This window comes from Gnatocerus cornutus, chromosome 1 (genome assembly GCF_029298725.1).
Source record: "Gnatocerus cornutus isolate USDA-ARS CGAHR chromosome 1, icGnaCorn1.1, whole genome shotgun sequence".
Lineage (NCBI taxonomy): Eukaryota > Metazoa > Arthropoda > Insecta > Coleoptera > Tenebrionidae > Gnatocerus > Gnatocerus cornutus.
In genome coordinates, this window is record NC_142233.1 from 33,822,512 (window position 1) to 33,846,856 (window position 24,345).

Below are 24,345 nucleotides of genomic sequence, written 5' to 3' on the forward strand. Positions count from 1 at the left end.
AGAATAAAATTTAAAAAAACACTTTTGTCATCTTAATTGGGATTGAAGGAGGAGAAGAATTTTTAATAATATATGTAAATATACAGGTGTTCTTGAAATGTATATACAAAAAAATTCTGCGCTTTTCCAGAAGGACTATGAAGTATGAAAAACCAATTTTTAAATCAAAAACTGACAAGGTAAAATTAACCCCAATCCTTTCTACACCACTAGCAGAAAACGCTTGAGTTGTTTCCAAAACAACCAGCAACTCGATTAATTATTCACTTTTAAATCAGTGGCGCCCAAGTAAATTAATTTAAATTTTTGTGTAATTTTATCTCCAAAACAAAAAAACTTTTACTGACAATTTTTTCTCTTTAAAGGGTTAATTTGTGACAAGGAATTATCACACATTTTTGTACATGCCTTTCAAAAACACCTGTATATAAAACGAATCTACAAGTTTAACAAATGGAATAACTCTACCGTAAAAAACATTTTATCATGTACCAATAGCTAAAGAAGTTCATTTCACTTATGGTAGGCACAGTTTTTAAAAATATGCAGAAAAAATTTCCGGAAGTTTGCAAAAACTGACCAAAAATTATTCCAGTTGTGTTCATTTGTGTTATGTTAAATGTTTGAAGCCAATTAAAATATTGTTTCTGTCTGTTTCGGCAATACTCTTGACTCTAATATTTGAAAAAAAAAACTTTTCGTAAACAACTTTTAAAAAAAAGATACATATAGGTGAGAAGCAAAATTGTTGAATTTCATCCCAAACTCGTTAGTAAATTTTTCGACGCCGTGATATTTTAATCCATTGCATTTGTAATTCTTTTTCATTATTCTTTTGAATTGTTTATTAATTGTTATGGTTGTATGTTATTGTTTTTGTTCTTTAACATTGCATATTTAAATAAACTCTTTTTGAGCTTATTTTAAACAAACTTTTAAAGTTTATTTTAAAACAAAACGTTTTTTTTACATGAAGCAGTTTATGTGTTTATGTGTTTTTGTTTTTGTTCTTTAACATTGCATATTTAAATAAACTCTTTTTGAGCTTATTTTAAACAAACTTTTAAAGTTTATTTTAAAACAAAACGTTTTTTTTACATGAAGCAGTTTATGTGTTTGTAGAAATGAGTTTTATCATGCAGAATTGTTAAAAATGATGGACAATGTTTTTCGCGATTTTAATATTTGGATTAACCGTAGGTCGTGGCGCTTGGAAGACCTAAAGACAGAGACGTAACACAAAAATTGTACAAAAATAAGACGTGATTAGTAAACATAACTATATTGAGCTATACATTTATAAGACAGTAAAATGCTAAGAGCTATAGTAATGTACTTAAAATTTATTACCATACATTTTATAAGTATTGATTAAATACATGTCATAAATGACTTGCTAAATTACATAAGTATTTTTGTTGTACTGAAAAACCACAAAAACCGCAGATGTAAAACTATAAAACAATTGTGATGGGTTTCCACTCCACCATTTCATACCAATCAGTGAAGGTTTGAGACATTCTATTACCTAACAGTAATAATTCGGTCAAATCTTGGAAGTAACATTAACACTATTCTATAATAGTAAGTCATTTGTATCACAAGGCCGTCTTTAGGCCACAATCCTTAAAATATAAAAACACAAGACAGCTTTTGCAGACACTCTTTGTACAGAAAAAATATTAACTTATGTACAGTTACTGCTATAACACATAACACGGTAGTTGCTTGAAATTTGGACGCTAAAGTAACAATTCCAAACTCAGAGGGTGGCGCCAGCTCGCGCGAGCTGGAGGAACCCTGAGCGGGAGGTAACGTTTACTTCCCGCACTGTAGAACAATTTATTGCTATATTATTGTAACGGCTAGGACGATTATACCTTTGACGAGACGGATTGACTTGAAATTTGAAATAGCAACATACTTACAACACTTAAGGTGATGCAACGCATGCACAATCACAACACACTTCATTTTATTTGATGATGCTCCGCAACATCTGAAACAATGACATAAAAATCACATTAAAACACTGTTTATGCAATAAAAGATAAGAAGAATCGGTGGAACACCATATTTCCGTCACCTTGAGAACATATTCCGCAAACTACTAATTAATAAAAACCCATTAAAGTTTTATTATCACCGCACTGGCCATAGTTAATTTGTATAATTGCCCACAAACTAAAAATGTTTATGAGCCATAAAGTATGGTAGAATAAATAATATGTTGGTATACCTGTAACTGTTTCATTTTTATTGCAAAATGGCGGCTACATTTTGTCATTTATGCATAATTTCGTTTATATCAGTTTTATTTACGGCTTTTTAATGGCTATTGTTAACTGAAAACGTGCTCAGAATGTATTGTTTTTTTTTTCTGCCCAGATGGAAATAAAAAACGAGACTTGCCGCAAAGGTAACGCATGCAAAATGTTTGGAACTACATAATTTTACGACCAATTTTGTTTTAGAAAACTGTTTTGGGTAATCAAAACGGGCTTTTGTTACCCGACGCCATAACTCCACGTGAGAGCTTTTAACAGTTAATATTAAAACATAAACATACAAATCTGTTTACAAATTCATTCATTCTTGCCTATCAAGAACTTCCACCTCATTCCAATCACCATCCGACCACAACTGCATGGCAACCCGCCGAAAGGATGAGACGACAGGGAACGATGCTCCTTATCGAACCTGCACCGCCCCTTTGTTAATCATATTCACAGGACCCGTTCATTACTCAGAACCGGACCACGGGATTAAGCCCACAATGATTAAATCGAAACAAAAAACGGTAACACCTGTTTCAACGGGGGGACAGAGGCGGACTTGAGTCGTGATTATCTTTTTGACTTGCGAGTGACAGGGGAAACTCACATGAAACACTGAGCCAGTACGGTATTCGACAAGTTCGTCCCTGGCAGTTTGCCCCCGTCAATTCGTCCCCGACAAGTCGTCCCCAATACAATTTGCCCCCAGTTTAATTCGAATCTGATTTATATCATTTTACTTGAAATTGATATCTGCTACACAAGGTACATAAATATACTAAGAAAATACGTTTTATAATAATTAAAAAAATCAAATATAGGCGATCGTTTGTTTTTAAGTACAGTAGAGTCTCGCTAATCCGGCACAATGTAAACTTGGGAATGCCGGATTAGTGGACGTTGTTCGGTGATCAAAAATTAAATGAACAAAATAGAAACGAAAATAAGTTTATTAAAAATGTAAACAAAGAAACGCACTTACGAAATTATTGTTTTTGAAAAAAATCAGTAATAGGCTTTTGTATATTATTCATCAGTTCTTGTTTAAAAGCTTTTTCACGAAGATTTCTTAGAATCATAATTTCCTGAGCAGACACACAAATTATACATTTACTCAAGAATAACAAAGCTTTTGCAGGAATAAATAGGCGGTGCCGGATTACTGGACGTACTGGTCTGATGAAGTGCCGGATTAGCGAGTTAGTCCGGTCAAATTAGACCAAAAAGTTAGGGTGAAGTTACATAAATTCGCAACAAGCTGAATATTGGTACATATGTTCAAAATACAATTATAAACAAACCCCGAAAGTTCCCCATCATTCCCGTGTATGGAAAATTTTTTATTCACGGTCAAACGTCATAAAAATGAGTTTTTCGCGATTTTCAGCAAAACGGTAAGTTTTATCATAAAAATACTTCAAACTAAAATTGTAGATCATAAAATTATCTATAAACACTTTTTTCCTACAAGCTACCGTTTCAGAGATACAGCGATTCAAAAAGTTGTAACAGTTGTTCCCCAGTAGGCCTACTCCACAAGTCAGTAACGATCCTATTTAATTGAAACTATTGTAAATTATGGATATTAGAAAAAAAAAGCGATGTTGATAAAAGAAAGTAGAGGTGGAAGCAAAGTTGGAACTTCCAACCTCAGTCTGTTGGGTCTTTCTGAAAACCAAGCCACACTTGAACTTGGTAATATAGCCGAAGAAGATGTTGGTGAGCAACAGCCGAAGTTGGAGGAAGACAAGCTTTTCACTATAGCGCAGTGCGTCAGACTAAACTCACGGTATTTTATTCATTAAATGAAGGGACTGGGTTTCATTTTATACCTGATATTTTATATTTTAAGTGAAAGTTACAATGACCGATAGAAACATATTTCAACCTATACTATACAGGGTCCGGCAACACTTGTGTCCACCCCTAAAATCGTCTTTAATTTTAAAGTTACAATTTTGAAAATTTGGATACGCTTATAGTTGACAAAGTTCTAGAAGCTGACGCAAAAATTTGTTTTTTATAACGGTTTGGTTGGCGTCGCGACGCCTAAGAAGTATAATTTTTAGCGATTTTTGAATTTTTGCGGAAATATTCGCGAATTCAAATTTTTTTCAACATAACTGTGATACAATTATCTGAGTTTTTATTTTAAATCTAATACAAATTGTGTTTAAAATTTGCGAAAAAAACGCTGTTTTATCAAGTTAGTTTTCAAGATTATGATAGCGCAGCGGCAAACTACGTTTACACCAAAATTTCACAAGTCACTTCATTCTCTCTTATAAAAGTTAATTTTGATTAACACGGGCATGTTGCACTTTATGGACACCAGAAATCGTTAATTAACATCGACAAAGTGACAATTTCACCAAGTAAGACTTTTGTTACAATCTAAAGCGAGCCAAAGGATAGATGTCATTTGTGACACAAAATATTGACAGATGGGTGTAAACGTAGTTCCCAATTTTGACGTAATGAAATTGGAAACTAACTTGATAAAACAACTTTTTTTTTCTCAAATTTTGAAGACAATTTGCATTAAATCGAAAATAACAACTGAGATATTATTAACACATTTATATTAAAAAAAAAAAAAATTAGGGGTTGATATCACAAAACTTCACAATTATCTAAAAATTAGATTTTTAAGGCGTCGCGACGCCAAAACTATGAGTGATAAAAAACAAATTTTTGCGTTAGCTTCTAGAGCTTTGTCAACCATGAGCGTATGCACATTTTCAAAATTTTCTCTTTAAAATTAAAGACGATTTTGGGGGTGGACACAAGTGTTGCCGGACCCTGTATAAAATTACAACTCTAGATATGAATATACGTGGCGTACTCATACATGTTATGACGATTACAACTGTTACAACTTTTTGAATCGCTATATCTCTTAAACGGTAACTTGTAGGAAAAAAAGTGTTAATATATTTTTTATAGATAATTTTATGATCTACAATTTTAGTTTAAGGTATTTTTATGATAAATCTTACCGTTTTGCTGAAAATCCCGAAAAACTCATTTTTTTGACCGTTGACCTTAAATAAAAAAATTTCCATACACGGGAATGATGGGGAACTTCCAAGGTTTGTATATAATTGTATTTTGAACAATTGTACCAATATTCAGCTTGTTGTGAATTTATGTAACCTCGAATGTCTAATTTGACCGGACTAAGTGTCGAGGTGAATGGTTATAGTGCCGGATTACTAGATGTGCCGGTCTAGTGGAGTGCCGGATTATCGAGACTCTACTGTACTATTAATGCATGATTTGTGGGCTGCAATCATGCATTAAAGTGGGCTATTAATGAATGATTTAATATGTTTATTATAGGTAACCAATTACACACACAATTCAATAAATTCAATAATGGTCTGAAGACGCGGTTCCGAAGACCCTGGATCTGTTTGTTTACTAATACCAAATCATAACGACGATTTTTAGACTTCGCATAGAAACTACTAGTTCGATAGACATCGTTTGGAATTACACTCAAATTTGACAACTGCGGACTCATCTGGCACATCCGTCATACACATAACCTCACCTTAGTTCTGTATATTTGGTTGCATAACCACCTTTGAACCAATTTTCTTGAATTATTTAATATTCGATCACGGAAAAACTTTAGTAATAACTCTATAGTTAATGGGCGATTTATAATCTCGCTTATTAAAATCGCTCAATTATTAATCGCTTTCATTAACCAACTTGTTTGTTAAATAGCTATTAATTTACTATAAGCTAACGATTTGAAAATTTTTCTAAATGGCTTAGTACATTTTAGGCCATATTCAACTTTCTTATTTTGAATTGCGACCCAAATTTTTTTCATAATTTGAAAGATATTAGTTTTTTTGATTCAGAAATGTACTACTTTTAGAAAAAAATATATTAAAAAAATTATCAAAATGAAAAAATAATCAGGCAATAAAAGTTAATAAAATCTAAGTGCGTGGTGTCAAATAAGACAATGCCATTATCGTAATGTCAAAAAGCAGCAAATAAAAGAAAGAATTGCCAATTTTTTTTCAAATTTTTAATAACAAAAGACAAATAATTACAAATCAGGAAAACATGTACCTGATTTAATTGAAATACTGTTAAAACGCCATCCCGTTTTTTTTACTGCACAATTGACACCTACGAGAAATTTGCATTACGAAACGTAGAAGATTTCAGGTGACATTTCTCTACAAACGGCACAATTTTTTCTCTTAAAACTTCTGTTGTTCTTGGACGAGTGATATAGACAAGATTTTGCAAATATCCCCAGAGAAAAAGTCTAGGAGTGTTAAATCTGGTGACCTGGCTGGCCACCGAATAAAACCGTGGCCGTGAGTTCCAAACCATCTTTCCCAAACCTTTGTTCGAGATATTGCGTATTAATTTGCGCATTATGGGGTGTAGCCCCATCTTGTTGAAAAAAAACTTTTCACCACCCACCTACATTTGATTAACTTTTCTTAACTATTTTTTTCAATTTTAATAATTTTTTAAAAAATATCTTTTTGTAAAATTAGAACATATTGCACATTTCTGAATCAAAAAAATTATCTTCCAAATTATAAAAAAAAAATAAGAGTCGCAATTTAAAATAAGAAAGTTGAATATAACCCACAATATATTAAGATATTTAGAAAAATTATAAAATCATCAACTTATAGTTAATTGAAAGCCATTTAATTACTATTTTAAATTTTTGACATCGGTTCATAAATAAAAATTCTACAACGCCTGGCGTTTTTTAAAAATCACCCTGTATAATAAAATTGCCACTAGTAAATCAAAACATTCATAGGGAAGATATACAAAAAAAATCCAATATTAGCATGCGATAAAGACGCATTACAAATTTATGAGTGTTACGAAGAATTAAATAATTATTTTAGGTAACTTAAATTTTAGGCGACTTATTAAACTGAAAATGGAATTTTTAGGCCTTAAAAGCGGCCTAAAAGTAAGTCTTTTCTGGCCGCAAACATTTTTGGCCGATCTATCCATAGTTTTGCATACTCCATCAAGATACCGACATTACTCCCAATTTTATAATTATTTCCCCAATTTTATAATTATTTGAGTGAAATAAAATCGACAAACTGCTGTAAAGTGCAACAAAGACGTGTAGAATTATTGAAAATGAACATGTCTATCAGTGCTGCTGCAACAACATCTAAAAGCACATCAAACCTAATTCATACAAATTGTGAAGCTACACATGCCGAAACGGCAAATGTAAATGAAGAAAAAATGAACTTTTCTGAAGGATTCATAAATATTTACAATTGTTCAGTTGTTATATAATAAATGATTAAATCAATAAATCATAAATAAAAATTAATTAACTTGTAAATTTTAGTGATGTCGCATAAAAAATCTTGTGTGTATCACGGCCAAAAAGTGCCATTTTGCCCTCGGCCAAAAAAAAATACTTTTTGGCCTTGGTAGGTACACAAATAACTATTTTAAGAACAAACATCTACTAATAAATTTTTAACTTTTAACTCTATCCGTGTCCGCCAAAGTGAAAAATTACATAAAAGTTCTAAATCCGTATTATATTAAGAACATTTTAATGATCAGATACAGGAAACGTTTAAAAAATAACTTTGAATAAGCGCATTAGTTTTGAGCAATATTAATAAAATAAATACTTAAAAAATAAATTATTATTATTAACGACAATTTTTTGTTATTGTATGTCACCGCAAATACGTTCAGTTAATGCTCTTATTATTATTCTTACAGCGCATGTAAACAAAGCTTTTAAGGACACAAATTTTTAAGAAGACGAAATAACTGGAGACGATTTGCCGGAGACGAACTGTCCGCAAATCAGCCAGTACGGACCTGTTGGATTAGCGGCCCTCAAGCGGTCTACATCGCGAGCAACACGAAACTTTTCACCCCGAATGAGTTAAGGTCAAGCAAAATTTTCTATAGACAGGTAGATATGTGAACTTCGACTTTTATGCATTATAAAGTCAGGCGCAGCAACAAGCCAATATCGCGTTTATTCCAACAAATATATGACCAAATTACAACAAATACTTGTAACTTTGTAATTTTTAATGCCACAAGAATGTAGTAACTGGCGGAGGTTTTACTAATTTTGATCGACATATTCACTTGGTCAAGTTACAAAGTAACAAACCATCCAAGTGTGCTCGGAGCTTTTGCAACTCTTATTTTTACCACCAGAAGAATGCAATGTGGAGGTTAGATTAGCGCTAAATTACAAAATTACAGAGCACGGTACAAATTAAAGAAATTATTATTTTCTTGCTCATTAATCATTACGTTGCGCTTTGAGGCGTTTAAATTCGTTATTTTGACCTGATGAAAGTAGAAATTTCAACGAATCTGCGAAGAAACGATTGCGTCCGATGAACGGTAAATGAGACCTCAGAATAATGGCATGGCGAATTAGTATTAGAAAATAAATATATGCACATCTCATTCCGCGAAGAGAGAATATGGAAGAAGCATGTTTCGCGGCGCTGCGCGTCTCATGATTTACAGCACATCCAACATCAAAGCTTTTATGAGCCATGATTCGCCAGGTTTTAACACAACAACTTTTAACTCGCATCAAAACGACGTTCCACATCACAACAACCATCCGGAGCTTGTAGTACAATACCATCATGGGAAGAGTTAATATACAACCATTTTCTTGCAACCACTAATTACCGACAGAATTAAGAAATTGAGGTGAGTTTGTGGTAATAAAATTGAAATTCCTCGTGCCTGGAATCAGATAAACAACTGCATGGTTGTGCTAAGGGAAAAATGTAAAATTTTAATTAGAATTTGGACGCTCTGTGTGCACTTGAGAGAGCATAACTCGCGCCATAAATTTGTTAACTTGACTGTTGAAATTCATTTTATGTCGACGTCCTCGCACAAAGAAATCCATAAAACTTTTTCTGTCTTCCGATTGAATTCCTCGCGGAATTATTGTAATAAGCAGTTGCATATACACCCATAGATGTTATTTACGATGGTTCTTTCTAGGTCACAAATCATATTCGAAAAATTCTTCAAAATCGTAAAACTGCCCTCTGTCTGGCAATAATTGAGGCCGCAGGTCGTAAATTTTAAGTGGGGTAGTCTAGCTCGCTCTGAAAGCGATACAGTGCGAGCGAAAAAATGGTGAAGAAATAAAAATGAGCTTTCATCTATGAGGAAGACGATAACTTCTCAAGTAATGCCAATAAATTACCCCGAGATTTTCTGGGTAAAAATTGGCATACTACCGCATAACAATAGAAAAACCAGCCATTAATATTTAAGTAGTTAAAATCATAAAGACTAATGGTCCATTAAATTCTTGTAGTTAACAGCAAAGTAATTAATTTTAACGGTTTAATTTTGAAGAGAAAACTTTGAAAAAAGGAAAAGAAAGTTAAAGGGTCGGCGGCTCATAAAACTGCTAATCCAAATACCTCCTTGAGCCGGGAACACCGAGAATGAAAAACAAGACCGAAAAAAGCAAGAACCTTTGAAAAGAGCGCATAAAAGTCAGGAAACACATATATTACAAAGTTTATATGAGTTAGACTTAGTGTGTAAAAGAACCGACAATAAAAGTATCCCAAAACAAAACGAAGGTGAAAAATTTTAACTGCTCCGCACAACGTACATAAAAAGCCATGTCAAAAAAGTCAATCGTAAAATGACTGTTAGTTAAAGTTATGAGTTGAGAACTATAAAGTAGGTCTGCAGTTTGCTAAAATACTTCCCATGATGAAAAGTAAAGCTTGATTAACGGCGCGGAGCGAAAACTGCAGGTTTTGGGTTTCGTAATTGGAAATGAAATATTGGGATAAATAGAGTTACAACTGAGATATTACCGATAAAAATTTTACTAGGAATCGTAATTTAGAAAAATGTTTTGGCAAAACAACGTGAAAATCGATGACAACCGGAAACTCAACAAAACATGTTTCCGGAGATTTCGCTGAACAAATCAATTTTCCGAAGATTCCGGGCCAATCAACAAGTACAAATTTTTGTTTTCATTGCTGTTTTCTTCCTGAAGTTTTACTTTCGATTTGTTAGCTTTTGGTGCTTTTGAGCTTCCTAATTTCAAATCTCTAATAAATATGTGAATTTTACAAAATGCATCTATTTTATAGTAAATTTCAACCGATCAAACTTAGAAATAAGGAATTTTCCTAAAGTCCACAAATTAAAATAAAAAGCGATTTTTTTTTAATTAATTGGAACCGCAAGAACTTCTCGTATTTCCAAGTAAAATTTCCAAATTCTACTAAAAATGTGAATTTTAGTAAGTGCATCTTGATCCAAGTAAATTTCAACTATTTAAACTCTAAAACGTCAAATTTCCCGCAGAATTAAAATGAAACATAATTTATATTTTGGTGGCGGTAAAAAAAATGTTTGGAAATTATTCATTCTTAAAATTCCCGAAATATGTACCAGTTTTTCTAAAATTCCGTAAGACTGGTAATTTAATTGCGGAGATTTTCAAAAATGTTTTAACAACATATCGTAACAATAGATGAAAGCCGGAACCTCAAGAAATCATTGTTCCGGAAATTCCGGCAAATGTTTGGTCAATCAACTAGTTCCTATTTTTGTTTTTGTTAATTTCTTCTTTTGATTTATTAGATTTTGGTTATGTAAAATGTATCAAATGTGTCTATTAGCTAGTCAATTTCAACCGTTTAAAAATATTCCCAATATCCACAAACTAAAATGAAAAATAAAATGCGAATTTTTTTCATTAGTTGAAAGCGAAAGATTTTCTCGTAATTCCAAATAAAATTTCTAAATTCTAGTAAAAGCGAGGATTTTAGTAAGAGCCTCTATATCCAAGTCTATTTTGACTATTTAAATCCTAAAACAAAAATTTTCCTAAAATTAACAGCGTATTCACCACGGAATTAAAAAAAATAAAATTTAATTCATATTTTATTGGAGGCAAAAAACTTTTTTTGAACATTTTTCAATCTCGAACTTCCCGAAATATTCACCAATTTTTTTATAAATCCGGAAATCCGGGAATTGTTTGGCCTATCAACAAGTGCCAATTTTTGTTGTTGCATTTTTTTTCCTTAATTTCTTTAGATTTATTAGATTTTGGTTCTTTTAGGCTTTCCAGGTTATAAAGGTTCTTCGGATTTTTTGGTCTCAATTTTTTTAGACAATTTTAATATTTATTTATTTTGTTGGTTCTTTCGATTCTTTTTTTTTACTTTTTCAATCTTGAAATTTTTCAATCTTGTTTCACAATTTAACGGGAAAGTCAACGAAAACCGGAACCTCAACAAATCATATTTCCGGATATTTCACTAAACAAATCATTTATCCGGAGATTCCGGATTGTTTGGCCAATCAACAAATACTAATTTTTATTTTTGTTGATATTTATTTCCATAATTTCTTCTTTAGATTTATTAGATTTTGGTTCTTTGAGCTCTAATAATTTCAAATTTCTAATAAATGTTTGTATTTTACAGTGTCTAATTTCTAGTCAATTTCAACTATTTAAACCTAGAAAGAATTTCCCCAATATCCACAAATTAAAATAAAATACGATTTTTTTATTAGTTGGAAGCGAAAGATTTCCTAGTCTTTCCATATAAAATTTCTAAATTTTAGTGAAAGCGTGGATATCAGTAAATGCGTTTGATATTGACTTCGATTGTTTAACTCCCAAAACATCTAATTTCCTAAAATTGGCAGAGTATCTACCACAGAATTGAAAAAATAAATAAATATAATTTATATTTTGTTGATGGCAAATATTTTTTTTTGGATTTTTTTTCAGTTTTGAACTTTCCAAAATATCCACCAATTCAAGACATTCAAAAATGTTTTAAGAAATCAACGTGAAATCCATGAAACACGAAAGCTCAACACATCACGTTTCCAGAGCTTTCGGCTAATTAAGTAACCAATTTTTTTCTTGTCTTTTCTTTCCAGATTTACAAGGTTTTTCGGATTCTCTGGTCTCAATTTTTTTATACAATTTTAATTTTAATAATTTTTTAATAATTTTGTTAGTTCTTTCGATTCTTTCGCTTTCTAATTTTTGGAAAATAAAGTTTCAGAGCTTCCAGAGTATTCCAGACTTCCAAGAAGTGGAAGTATCCTACAGGATCCTAAAGAGTTTTTAGATTCTTGCAAAATCCTAAAAAAATCCTAGAGAATTCCAGGTATTTTATCTCTAAATTAATAGTCAATCCTTTCGAAAGATCCTTAAAAGCTTCAGATTCTTTAAAACTTAATCTTTTTAGATCTGTCTGTTTTTTGTAATTCTGCTTTTCCCTTGAATCTTTAGTTCTTTACGTGGATATTACGATCTTTGAAAATCCTTTGCTTTTATAAAATTCCTTGTACTTTTTAATTCAAATTTTCCAGTCGAGTTTTTCATGAGCTTGAAAGCTCTGATCATTTCGATTTATTAGATTTTTCAATTTAATACTTCTTTAGACGCCAATTTTAGAGTTCAAGCCGTTTTTTCCCCAGCACCTAAAATCCAAAAAACAATACAATTTAAAAACCGATAATTCCACGCAGCAAATTTCACGCCATAAAAGGTGAAATCTGCAATTTCGTTAACAGAGGCAATCTCATTTGGCCAGATTTGCCCATGGGTCTGAAACTGCCCCACACTAAATACAGACATTAGCGTGCAAATTAATACCTGAAGGTCCTTTTCACCTGCTCACTGTAAAATTTAAAAACAAGTTGGTAAATGAAGATATTTTCGCACCAATTTTTTCCTGAAATGAAGAGATTTGCAGAGAAATGTAATCACCAAATGCAAACAGCTGCAGAGAAATATCATCAAAAGCCACAGCTAAATTCATTGGATAGTAAAATTGAGCGAATGTATGTAGATACATTCTTAGGCAGTGTATAAGTTTCAGTACAATGTGTGAAATGTTATCAAAAACTATTCCACTTTGAGAATAATCACCTCGGCGGCTACATCCAAAAAGAATTGTAGTTTCTGACATAATAGGTCATAAAGTAGTATAATATATTCATAGGTTTTTTATGAGTTCGACGAAGCTTAAAGATGCTCTCAGGAACGAAACAGCTCAGATTTTCGGGCCACTAAATGTAGCAAAATTGTTGAGTGTCAGTACCTTTTATGTTTGGTCACTTGAACGAATCGCATTGAAAATGAACGATCCGAATAAACAGCGAAGTCGTCTGCGAAGAATATTCGGGGAGCAATTTTCGCTTTTGAAGCAAGTCTAGATATTACATAATACATAAAAGTGGCTATAAATATATTTTACAATTTCGTCAAGTGCGATATAACTTTGGTATGAATAAGGTATGGAGTTATAAAGCTCAGCCACATCTTGCTTATTGAATCGAATTTTATAACGACCGGTTTATATGGCGGATTCGAAATTAATACTCGCCGAAGGCAAGCACACACGTTTCAAGGAAGTTTAATTATGGTAATAAAATAAGCTTTTGGCACCAGTGATTTTGCAAACTATCCTTTGAATTATATGAATAATCGTCAAAACGATTGCAACAAAAATAAAATCGTAAAAGTCGACTTGGAATGGTTTTTATGTCCTGTTTATTGATCCATTCATAAAAGTAGTGCTTCCTGACAACAGAACGGACGCAAGATTGTGTGAACATACAAACATGTTTGCCACCAAATTCTACACGATAAAATCGCTGTGCTTTTTCTTGATCAGAATCTCTCCTCTCTACACAAAGTTGAAAAGAATAGGATCAATAAACGTTGTCTAAATCCACTGCAGATGGCTAGGGCCACGTTAAAGCTTTATGACCGAAAGAAACGTACGCTGACGCGAACGCTTGACTAATATGATTAAGCGCGACCACTAACAATTTTATGTTAAGTTAAAATAATCTCACGTTAAATTAATACTACAACTCGAAAATGTGTTTCAAATATTCAAAACGTCCCTTGACACCCGACATTTATCACCACACGTGTCCCGCGTCGGACGAAAATCTCTCCAAAAACGAACCAAGAAGTGCCAAATCCGCGCCTTTTTAGACAGCACCAACGAGAAATTCTTCAAAAAAAAGTAAGGAAGCTATTGACCGACAGCATAAATTATTGAACGTGATCAGCGTAAATTAATCGAAATAGAATCTCCGGTAAATGTTCCATGGAGGCGTGGTCATCCTAGGTTGTAAGAAGTTGTCAGAAGGGGCGTCTTCGCAAGTTTTCAATATCCATCATTTAGATATTGAAGCAAATTAATTGAGTCACGAAGCTGATCTGAGGTTGAGACGAGCATTTGCTGATACGGAGAAAGAAATCGAACGCCCTACAAACAGAAATGTCGGATGTGATGGCTACTGATGGATGCTCAAGAAGAGGTCCGGTCGCTGCAGATGTTTATATTTTTCAATGGAAAGCTTCGGGTTTGATGAAAATCTCCACTGATTGAGAGCCACTGATGCTTAGTTTACGGAAATTACTTTACGCGAACAGCAAGTCAATTCACACACTTCTCGAACTAACATGCATTAGTGCCATTTTGGCGCGAAAATATTTTTGTATTTTTAAAAGCAGGAAAAAAAACTATTTTAAATTTCTAATAAATGGGTGGATTTTATGAAATGGGTCTATTATTTTGACAATTTCAACCATTTAAACCCAGAAACAAAAAAGTTTCCCAATATCCACAGATTAAGGAAGCGAAAACTTTTCTCGTTTTTCCAAATAAAATTTCTAATTTCTAGTAAAAGCGTGAATTTTAAGAACTGCGTCTATATTTAAGTTAATTTCCAATATTTAAATCCAAAAACGAGAAATTTTTCAAAGATTGGCAGAATATTCACACCAGAATTAAAAAAAATGAGATATCATTTATATTTTGTTGGAGGCCACAAATTTACCGGTACTTTCAAATAAAATTGCCTACTTCTGCCACGCTTATTGACTATTGTAAATTACAAAATATTAAAAGTTAAATAGTTTAGTAAAACAAAAAATTAAAAAAAAATAATTAATTTTTGGATTTACCGAAAAATCCACCATTTTTTCTAAAATTCTGTAAGTTTAAGTTTAAATGCTTCGACTATCAAATTTGGGGCCATTACTACTTTCGACAGGCTTATCAAGTGTAAAAAAAACAAAATTTTAGAGCGAAAAAGACGACACTTTTAGAAAATTATTATTGTTGCACCAATAAAAATTATCCACCATTTTTGCTAAAATACTGTAAAATTGGTAGTTTTAATGCTACGACAATCTAATTTTGGGCCATTACTGCTCTAAGCAGGCTTATCAAGTGTGATAAAGGACAAAATTTGAGAGGAAAAAAGACGACTTTTAGAAATTTTTAATTGTTGGACCAACCAAAATTATTCACCATTTTTTCTAAAAATCTGTAAATCTGGTAGTTTTAATGCTACAACAATTTGGGACCATTACTACTTCCAATAGGTTTATCAAGTGTGCCATAGGACAAAATTTTAAAGCAAAAAGAACGACTTTTAGAAATTTTTAATTGTTGGACCAACCAAAATTGTCTAATATTGTTTCTAAACTTCTATAAATCTATTAGTTTTAATGCTACAACAATGAAATTTGGCGCCCTTTCTACTTTCGACAGATTTATTAAGTGTGATAAAAGACAAAATTTTAGAACAAAAAAGACAAATTTTAGAAATTTTTATTTGTTGGACCAACCAAAATTATCTACCATTTTTTATAGAATGCTGTAAAACTGGTAATTTTAATGCAATGACAATGAAATTTTAGGTCATTACTACTTTCGGCACGCTAATTGGTTTGTGATAAATTACAAAATTTTAGAGCAAAAAGGACGACTTTTAGAAATTTTCAATTGTTGAACCAACCAAAATTATCCACCATTTTTTCTAAAATTCTGAAAGTCGGGTAGTTTTAATGCTACGACGATCAAATTTGGGACCATTACTACTTTCGATAACCTTATCGAGTGTGACAAAGGACAAATTTTAGAGCAAAAAAAAACACTTTTAGAAATTTTTAATTGTTGGACCATCCAAAATATCTAATATTTTTTCTAAAATCCTGTAAGTCTGATAGCTTTATTGCTACGACAATGAAATTTGGGACAATTACTACTTTCGACAAGTTTATTAAGTGTGATAAAGGACAAAATTTTAGAGCAAAAAGAACGACTTTTAAAATTTTTTTACCTTGTTGGACCAACCAAAATTATCCACTATTTTCTACAGAATACTGTAAAACAGGTAATTTTAATGCAATGACAATCAAATTTTATGTCATTACTACTTATTGATCCACCACGGAATTAAATAAAACAAGATATCATTTTTTATTATATTTTATTGGAGGCAAAAATTTTGCCGGTACATTTTATTTCGAAATAAAATTTCTGATTTAAAGTGGGACTTTTATAAATAGCGTTTCAATTTCAGTTCAGAATAACTATTATTTCTAACAATTTTCTATAAAAAACTTTGCAAGTGTTGATAAGTTTTTGTAGAAAAACCAGCTTGACAAACGTCGACGAAGATGTAATTTTTTTCTTTTAATTAATCTACTTATTACTCATTAGAACAAGCATGTGCCTCTTCAAAAAAAACATGTAAAATATAATTGCACCTGATATGACTTAATTTAATTATCAATTAAACAAAACATAAAAAAATAATTTTACGCGCCATTTCCAACAAAATTTATGACCTGAGAAGATCTCTTATAAATTGATAGCAACAAGCTCAGGACTTGAAGAATTTCGACCTTAGTGCATTCATCACTTTCCTGTCTCCTTCGCACCATTCGAGGACCTAAATTCCAATTTTTTAGCACCCATTCTTCAGAAAACTCTCATTGACAAACGGCCTCCTGCTCAACACAACCAGTTTCGAAGTCAACTTTTTCTGTCAATTTATGATTGTTAGATACTTATTAACCGCACCTCACACGTTTACGACACATCTGTTGCATAGAAAAAGGCTCATTTTGATCGACGAGCAACGGTTTCATGATCATAAACCAACCCGTGCCTCCTTACCTACAATCTTAACATCCACAAGTACCTACGGGTAGCTCATCAGTTTCTTTGAACCATGAACCCTTTGATTAGTTGTATCAAAAGCGGATATGAAATTTTTTTGGAAGTTGGGACAACTTTCTTCGGTGTCAGTGAATTCAGAGTAACATTGACCCAGACACGCTCAAGTTGGGAGTTCAAGCGGTAGAAAGAGCACAGACAGACGCCGCGTTTTATGGGTTTTTTAAAGACCTTCCGCAGGATATAGGGTAGTGAGTAAGGATAGTGATAGAAAATGGGATTTAGAACGAGACCCTCAATTCAGGGATCGGGGAGTTTTTGTTGGCGTTTTTATTTCGCAGCAAGTTTAAAGATTTTTTATGATCCACCGTAGGTGAAACAATTTTCATAACAAACGTATGCAAGAGTAAAATTAATATGTAGGGAACATTTTGCAGTTTTATACATCCATACATCTCTGTATAGGGGGCCATAAAATATAAACTAGCCCATAAAATGGCAGCAACGCCAGCAACGGCGGCATTCAGTACTATTGCTGGGGTATCCAGTTATCCTACATATCGACCGAAAAGCTTACTTAGACGAACTTTCAATTTACCCTTGGACACCATTGTGGAATTTATGGCTCTTTTTAGATTAATTGAAATCTAAACTGATTGAAGCGCCCCTGCAGACTTCTACAAAGAAACGGACTTTTCGCCGCGTCTGACGGATCAATTAAACGGAGGAATTCAAAATGAAGTGACAGGAGATACGATCAAGCAATAAAATATTTTAGTCGGACACAGAAATTTCTCTGGATATTTTCGAATAGATTATCTTAGGTCGCTATAGCGAAACAAAAAGTATAAATCAGTCGTCTGGATCTGATTGAAATGCATTTTATAACTTTTATGGGGACATAAAACAGGATGCGTTATACGTTTGTGGCAAAAGTTATTTGGATGAGACATTGCCGAAATCAGTTTGGTCGTAAATATCTTCGTTTTATTGAACTGAATATTTTAACGAGTTGGCAAAAAATGGGTCAACCAAATTAATTTGTCGCGGGGACGAAAAACAATTCCATTAGGAATTGTAAAAAGCGCAGCAACAGCTGGAGGCCCTCCAAAAAACGGGCTTTCTCTAATTACCCCTGTAAAATAAATAAACATGAATATGAGAGGATTTATAATTGCCTGCATTCTAACAAGAAGTTGGATCAGGTAGTTAACATTAAAACCGTTTTAATTAAATTAATTTGTGGTGGTTTTTTACTGGACGATTATGACAGTATTCTCGAGTAGGCACTTTGAGTTCCATTCCGATTGCAAATTAAATAATGATTTTATTTGGTCATGCAGGTTTAAACATGCAAATTGCACTATAAATGTCGGCGGACACACATTTAGGATGTTTATATTATGCTTGTTTTTAAAAACTTGCATACATTGCTACTGAGTTCAGGTGAAATAAAACTATCCAGTTTTAAATTATTTTATTAAATTTACAAGATACGACGATCAAATTTGGAGGCTTTATTGTTTCCGATGCGTTTATTATGCTGTAGAAAATTACATTTTCACACAATAAATACGATTTTTAAATTTTTCTTGGTTCGCCCAAACCAGAAATAGCCATCATTTTTTTATTAAGTCTCTAGGTCTCGTAATTTTAATGCCGCGACGCTAAAATTTAGAGCTATTATTCTTTACAACATGGTTTTTGGCGGAGTCAAATTAAAAAAAAATGTAGATCAAAAAGGTTTTTTTTTATTTTTCATTTTTGAACTAACCGAAAGATCTAAAATTTTGTAAGTTTGGTAATTGTTATGCTATGGCTATGAAATTTGGTGCTAGCGTTATTTGCGACTCGTTTATTAACTGGCGTAAATTACAAAATTTTCGAACTAGAAGAAAATTTTTTGAAGATTTTTCGTTCTTGTACAAACCAAAATTATGAACCAATTTTTCTAGAAGTTTGTAAGTGTGGTAATTTTAATGCGATGGCAATCAAATTTAGGGCCATAACTACATACGACATGATTATTGACTACACTATATTGAATTACAAAATTTTAGAATAAAAAAATAAATTTTTGGAAATTTTTTCTTCTTGGACCAACCGAAATGTATACCAATTTCCCTAAAATTCTGTAAATCTAGTAATTTTAATGCTAGGACCATCAAATTTGGTGCCAGTATTACTTGCGACCCGCTTATTGATCGTGGTAAACCACAAAATATTGGAACAAAAAGAACAAATTTTGTAAATTTTTCATTCTTGGACTAACCAAAATTATCCACCAATTTTTTTAGAAGCCTGTAAGTGTGGTAATTTTAATGCTATGACAATCAAATTTGGAGTCAGTTCTACTTCCGATACGCTTATTGACCGTAGTAAATTACAAAATGTTGGAGCAAAACAGAAAATTTTTATTCTTGAACTAACCAAATTATCCAGGAATTTGTCTAGAATCCTGCAAGTCTGGTAACTTTAATGCTATGGCAATCAAATTTAGTGCCATTGTTACATCTGACACACTTATAGACTGTAGTAAATTACAACATTTTAGAACAAACAGAAGAATTTTTGGAAATTTTTCATTCTTGAACTAACCAAAATTATTCACCATTTTTTCTAGAAGCCCTTAAGTGTGGTAATTTTAATGCTATGACAATCAAATTTGGGGCTATTACTACTTCCGGCACCCTTATTGACTGTAGTAAATTACAAATTTTTTAAGCAGAAAAAATAACTTTTAGAATTTTTTTTTGGTGAACTAATTAAAGTTGTCCAACATTTTTTATAGAATTTTGTGAGTTTGGTAGTTTTGATAATATGCCAACCAATCAAATTTTTAGCAGTTGCTACTTTCTGCGCGCTTATTAAGTATGGCAAAGACCAAATTTTAGAGCAAAGAATAAAACTTTTAGCAATTTTTAATTATAGGAGCAACCAAAATTATCCACCATTTTTTCTAAAACTCTATAAATCTGATAATTTTAATGCTAAGACAATCAAATTTTGAATCATTACTACTTTCGACGGACTTAATAACTGTGATAAAAAACAAAATTTTAGAGCAAAAAAAAACAATTTTTGGAAATTTTTAATTGTCGAACTAACCAAAAATATCCACCATTTTTTCTAAAATTCTGTAAAACTTGTAATTTTAATGCTACGATAATCAAATTTGAAGCCGTTACTACTTTTGCCAAGCTTATTAAGTGCGCAAAAGGCTAAAAGTATAGAGCAAAAAGAACGACTTTCATGAATTTGTAATTGTTGGAGTAACCAAAATTATTTAACATTTTTAATTACTAATATCGGCACGCTTATTGACTGTACTAAATCCCAAAATTTTAGAGCAAAAAGGAATTTGTTTACAAATTTTCAATCTTCAGAAAACTCAAAATTTTTGAAATTTGAAATATGCTTAATAGAGGTGCCAAATTTCTTAAAAGAAACTCATTTCCACAATTAACTTCAGGATAATAATTAAATTTGGCCATTTCTATTTTGAATCTAGGCTAAGAAGGAGCAATTCTAGAAAAATTTACCTAATCCTGTAACTCTTGCAATTTTAACGCCATAAATACAAGATTCAAAGGCGTTTACTACTTTGGATACGCTCATTTAACAATTTTATAGTTTTTCATTGTATTTTCCCGAGGTGACGTGAATTTCGAGCAATTTTCGCGATTTATAGGTGAAAACATTGTAAAGGTAGCCGATAAGCTTAACTACAATGCCGCCATCAGAAGCTAAAAGGCTATCTCAAGATAACAAAATTTTTTATTCAAAAACTATTACTGCAAATAATATATATGCAAGACGGCATCTGATTTGAGTGTCTGTGCGACTGCAGCCGAGTGCATATATTATACTTGAAATGCAATATTTTACAAATGCCATAAAACGGATATAAAGTGCGTTTTACGAGTCTGGTTAATGTTGCGGTACGTAGAATAGCTATACCAACTTATTCCCTTTCGGTCAGTTAAAATTTATTATTTCTGCATCCGCTTCGAACTAATTAAACCAAATCCTAATATAGTTAGTTAAAATGTAGTACCACCAAGACGATACGTCAAATTTTATTAATTACTTCTGTAATTGACGGAAACTCAACCGATTTCCTCGCTTCTGCAGATTGCCTAGTATTAAATGAGAAGCTACAATGCTTTTTCACAACACAGTTTATAGGGCTTTGCAGACGCTCTTAGCCGCAATAAAACATAAATTAACCGCTTTGTGGGCATTAGAATGCGCATTAACAAAATATAAACGTTAATCATCGACAATAAAATTTAAAACATTAGTATAGTAGGCTAGGTAATAATAACTAATTTACTGTGGTTAACCTGACCACACATCATTAAAGCAATTAGGATAAGCGATTTGTCTTTTTTACCAAGATCTCTCTTTGGCTTATCATCCCAACATTAAACTTCAAACAATGTTTTAATTAAGCACAATTGACTATTGTGTTCCAAACTGTCACAGGAAATGTTAATAGCGCGATAAATAAAAATCGAGCACATTGTTAGATCAGCTTCTTTGACCATGGAGCAGCATTGTTCTTCACGGTTATGATGATCGAACGTTGGCGCTGAATATATTATTATTACACAGTGCTAATTATATTATTTCAATATGCTAATTAATGTGTCGTAAAAAGGATTCCAAGACACGAAAGGGCGAAAATCGACCTTCGCTTCAACGAAGCTTGGAATGGAAGTTTTTCCACACATCCTGTAGAAAAACGCCCTTCTATATATTACACCAAGCACGCCCACATCCTGTTGTAAACAAACAATAAAATACAAATTTTCTTCATCTGTAATTCAAATAATCGCATAGCAGACGCTCTTGGAAAAATTAGCAAACAAAGCGTCTCGGTCTTTATATAAATTCCACAAGTGCTCAGATTCTTTGCATTATTTAGATTTCTGTTCCTCCATTTCCTGGACTTTCAGGATTTCTCCAGATTTTTGTTAATCTTCCTACAGGATTCTGCGTCGCCATATCCCGCAAATAACTGCTCTTAATGCACGTGGTCGTAAGAGTATCATATCATATTCAATAGTCCTCTAAAACTCAATACACCATCATCATTAACCACCGAAGACATCAACGGTATTGCCGCCACAACGTGACCCTATAAAATGGCGTTGCAGGCCTATACTACAATGGCTGCATTCCCGTCTTCCTCATTAAAATAAACTCGTAATTAATTGCTTGTAACCACCATTTAACACTTTATCAATATCCGAAGAAAAACCAACTGAAATACCTACATATCTACAGCATTTCTGCACTGCCATTTTTTAATGAACTTCCTCATTACAGCATAATATCATTAATTGTTTTATAACGAACATTTAACACTTTATCAAAGTTGAAAGAAAAACTTACCTCTATCATGCTCGACTGCTGGGTCTAATAGCTGTGGGTGCAATCGGTGGCGAATGAGATGGTGAAGTGTTGGGCGGAACAGATCCCAGTAAGGTGGCAGGATGGTACATCGACATGGATGGTAAATAAACGGGCGGATAAATTGCAGCTGCTGCACTTGGATATAAGCCGGTGTATGGGATGTGGTGGTAAGTGTACCGTGCGGCTTCCACGGCGGCCAAGGCGCGGATATCTAGGAATGCTAGAAATAAGACAAAGTTAAGGAAATTCAACAGTTGCGGCTTTATCTTGGAGCTGTGAAAATCGTGAGCAGGCGATAAGAATGTCAATGGTTTGATTGACGTGTAATCAATTGCAATTACGATCGATCAGCGAAAGTAAAAGGGACAAATTACCTCGTTCTGAAATGGGTAAACCAAAGACTTTTTATAACTTTAGGTTAATCACAACAATTTTGAAGAAACCACAGGCAAAGAATAAAAAATCAAACTCAACGTAATCCAAATTTGAACAATTTAACACTGGTTGATTTTCATTTTCCTAATTTTTGAAGTCAAATATCTCCAGAACTACTGCAGATATTAAGAAGCGGTTTACACCATCGTTTTTCTCGAATCATTTTACTTTAGAATTCGCCATCAAATATTCAAAATTCGATGGTCGATTTTTTCGCGAAAAAAATTTCCAACTCAATCGAGATTTTTTTTTAAATTTTTCGTTTTTTGGCCAAAAGTGTTAAATTATTTGTCCGATCGATGTCAAATTTAGCCAGTTGAGAGATTTTGAGCAAATCTTTCAATTGATGTAAACTCAAAGATATTAAACGTCGTTTTCGCCTTAAAAAAATAGTGAAAATCACCCCAAAAAGACCCTATGAAAACAGATTTTAATCAATGGCTCGTTTATTTGTGAATCTATTTGAGGTCATTTTACGCAAAATGTCACGCTGAATCCAAACCCGGCCGAGCTTTTACAGTAACTGAATAATCGGCGTTTGAATTTTTGGATTGTCGCTAGAAAACCAAATTTTTTGAAGCCTTGTGCTTAATATCTCAAAAAATACGACAGATCGAAAAAAAAGGTGTTCGTCATCGTTTTTCTCGTGATCTTTTAGCAAAGAATATGTTTTTAGATTTTCCAAAAGTCAAAAGTTGGAGTTTTAAAAAAAAATGCACGACTAAAACTAAGTCAAAGTTTTGAGGTCGATATCTCGCGTTAACTTGCGTTATTTAGCTCATTTTACGCAGAATTTCGCGCAGATTCCAAATCTGAGTTCAAAATTCATATCCGACAAGTAACTGAGTTATGGCCGATCAAAATTTCGAGTAGTTAATTTTTATTTTTCCTAATTTTTCCTAATTTTTAAAGTTAAATATTTCGGAAACTATTAGAGATATTTAGATGCGGTTTGCGCCATCGTTTTCCTTGGCGCATTTTACGTTAGAAAAAGTTCTCAAAAGCCCAAAATTCGAGTCATTTTTTCGCGAAAAAAAATTCCGACTCAAACGATGAAAATTTTTCAATTTTTTGTTTTTTGACCATAACTCGTAAACTATTTGTCCATTCAATCTCAAATTTAGCCAGTAGATAGATGTCGCTTCTCTTTAAATTGATGTAAACGCAAAAATATTCCACGTCGTTTTCAC

The 24,345-nt window shown here is 32.5% G+C and overlaps 1 protein-coding gene across 2 annotated transcripts in view; it reads right to left on the bottom strand.

The window, feature by feature from the left end:
• Positions 1 to 1,266: 1,266 nt before the first annotated feature.
• The window catches only part of dsx (transcription factor doublesex), a 69,543-nt gene continuing 46,464 nt past the window's right edge, over positions 1,267 to 24,345 (bottom strand). For both annotated transcript variants that reach the window (XR_015771708.1, XM_088049995.1), the window contains 2 exons: positions 22,700 to 22,940; positions 1,267 to 1,999 (listed from right to left, as the gene is read on the bottom strand). Coding sequence is in view for 1 of the 2 variants with exons in the window: in XM_088049995.1 (XP_087906121.1) it covers positions 22,705 to 22,940 (236 nt within the window). In the remaining variant the exon portion in view is untranslated. The remainder of the gene's footprint in view (positions 2,000 to 22,699; positions 22,941 to 24,345) is intronic.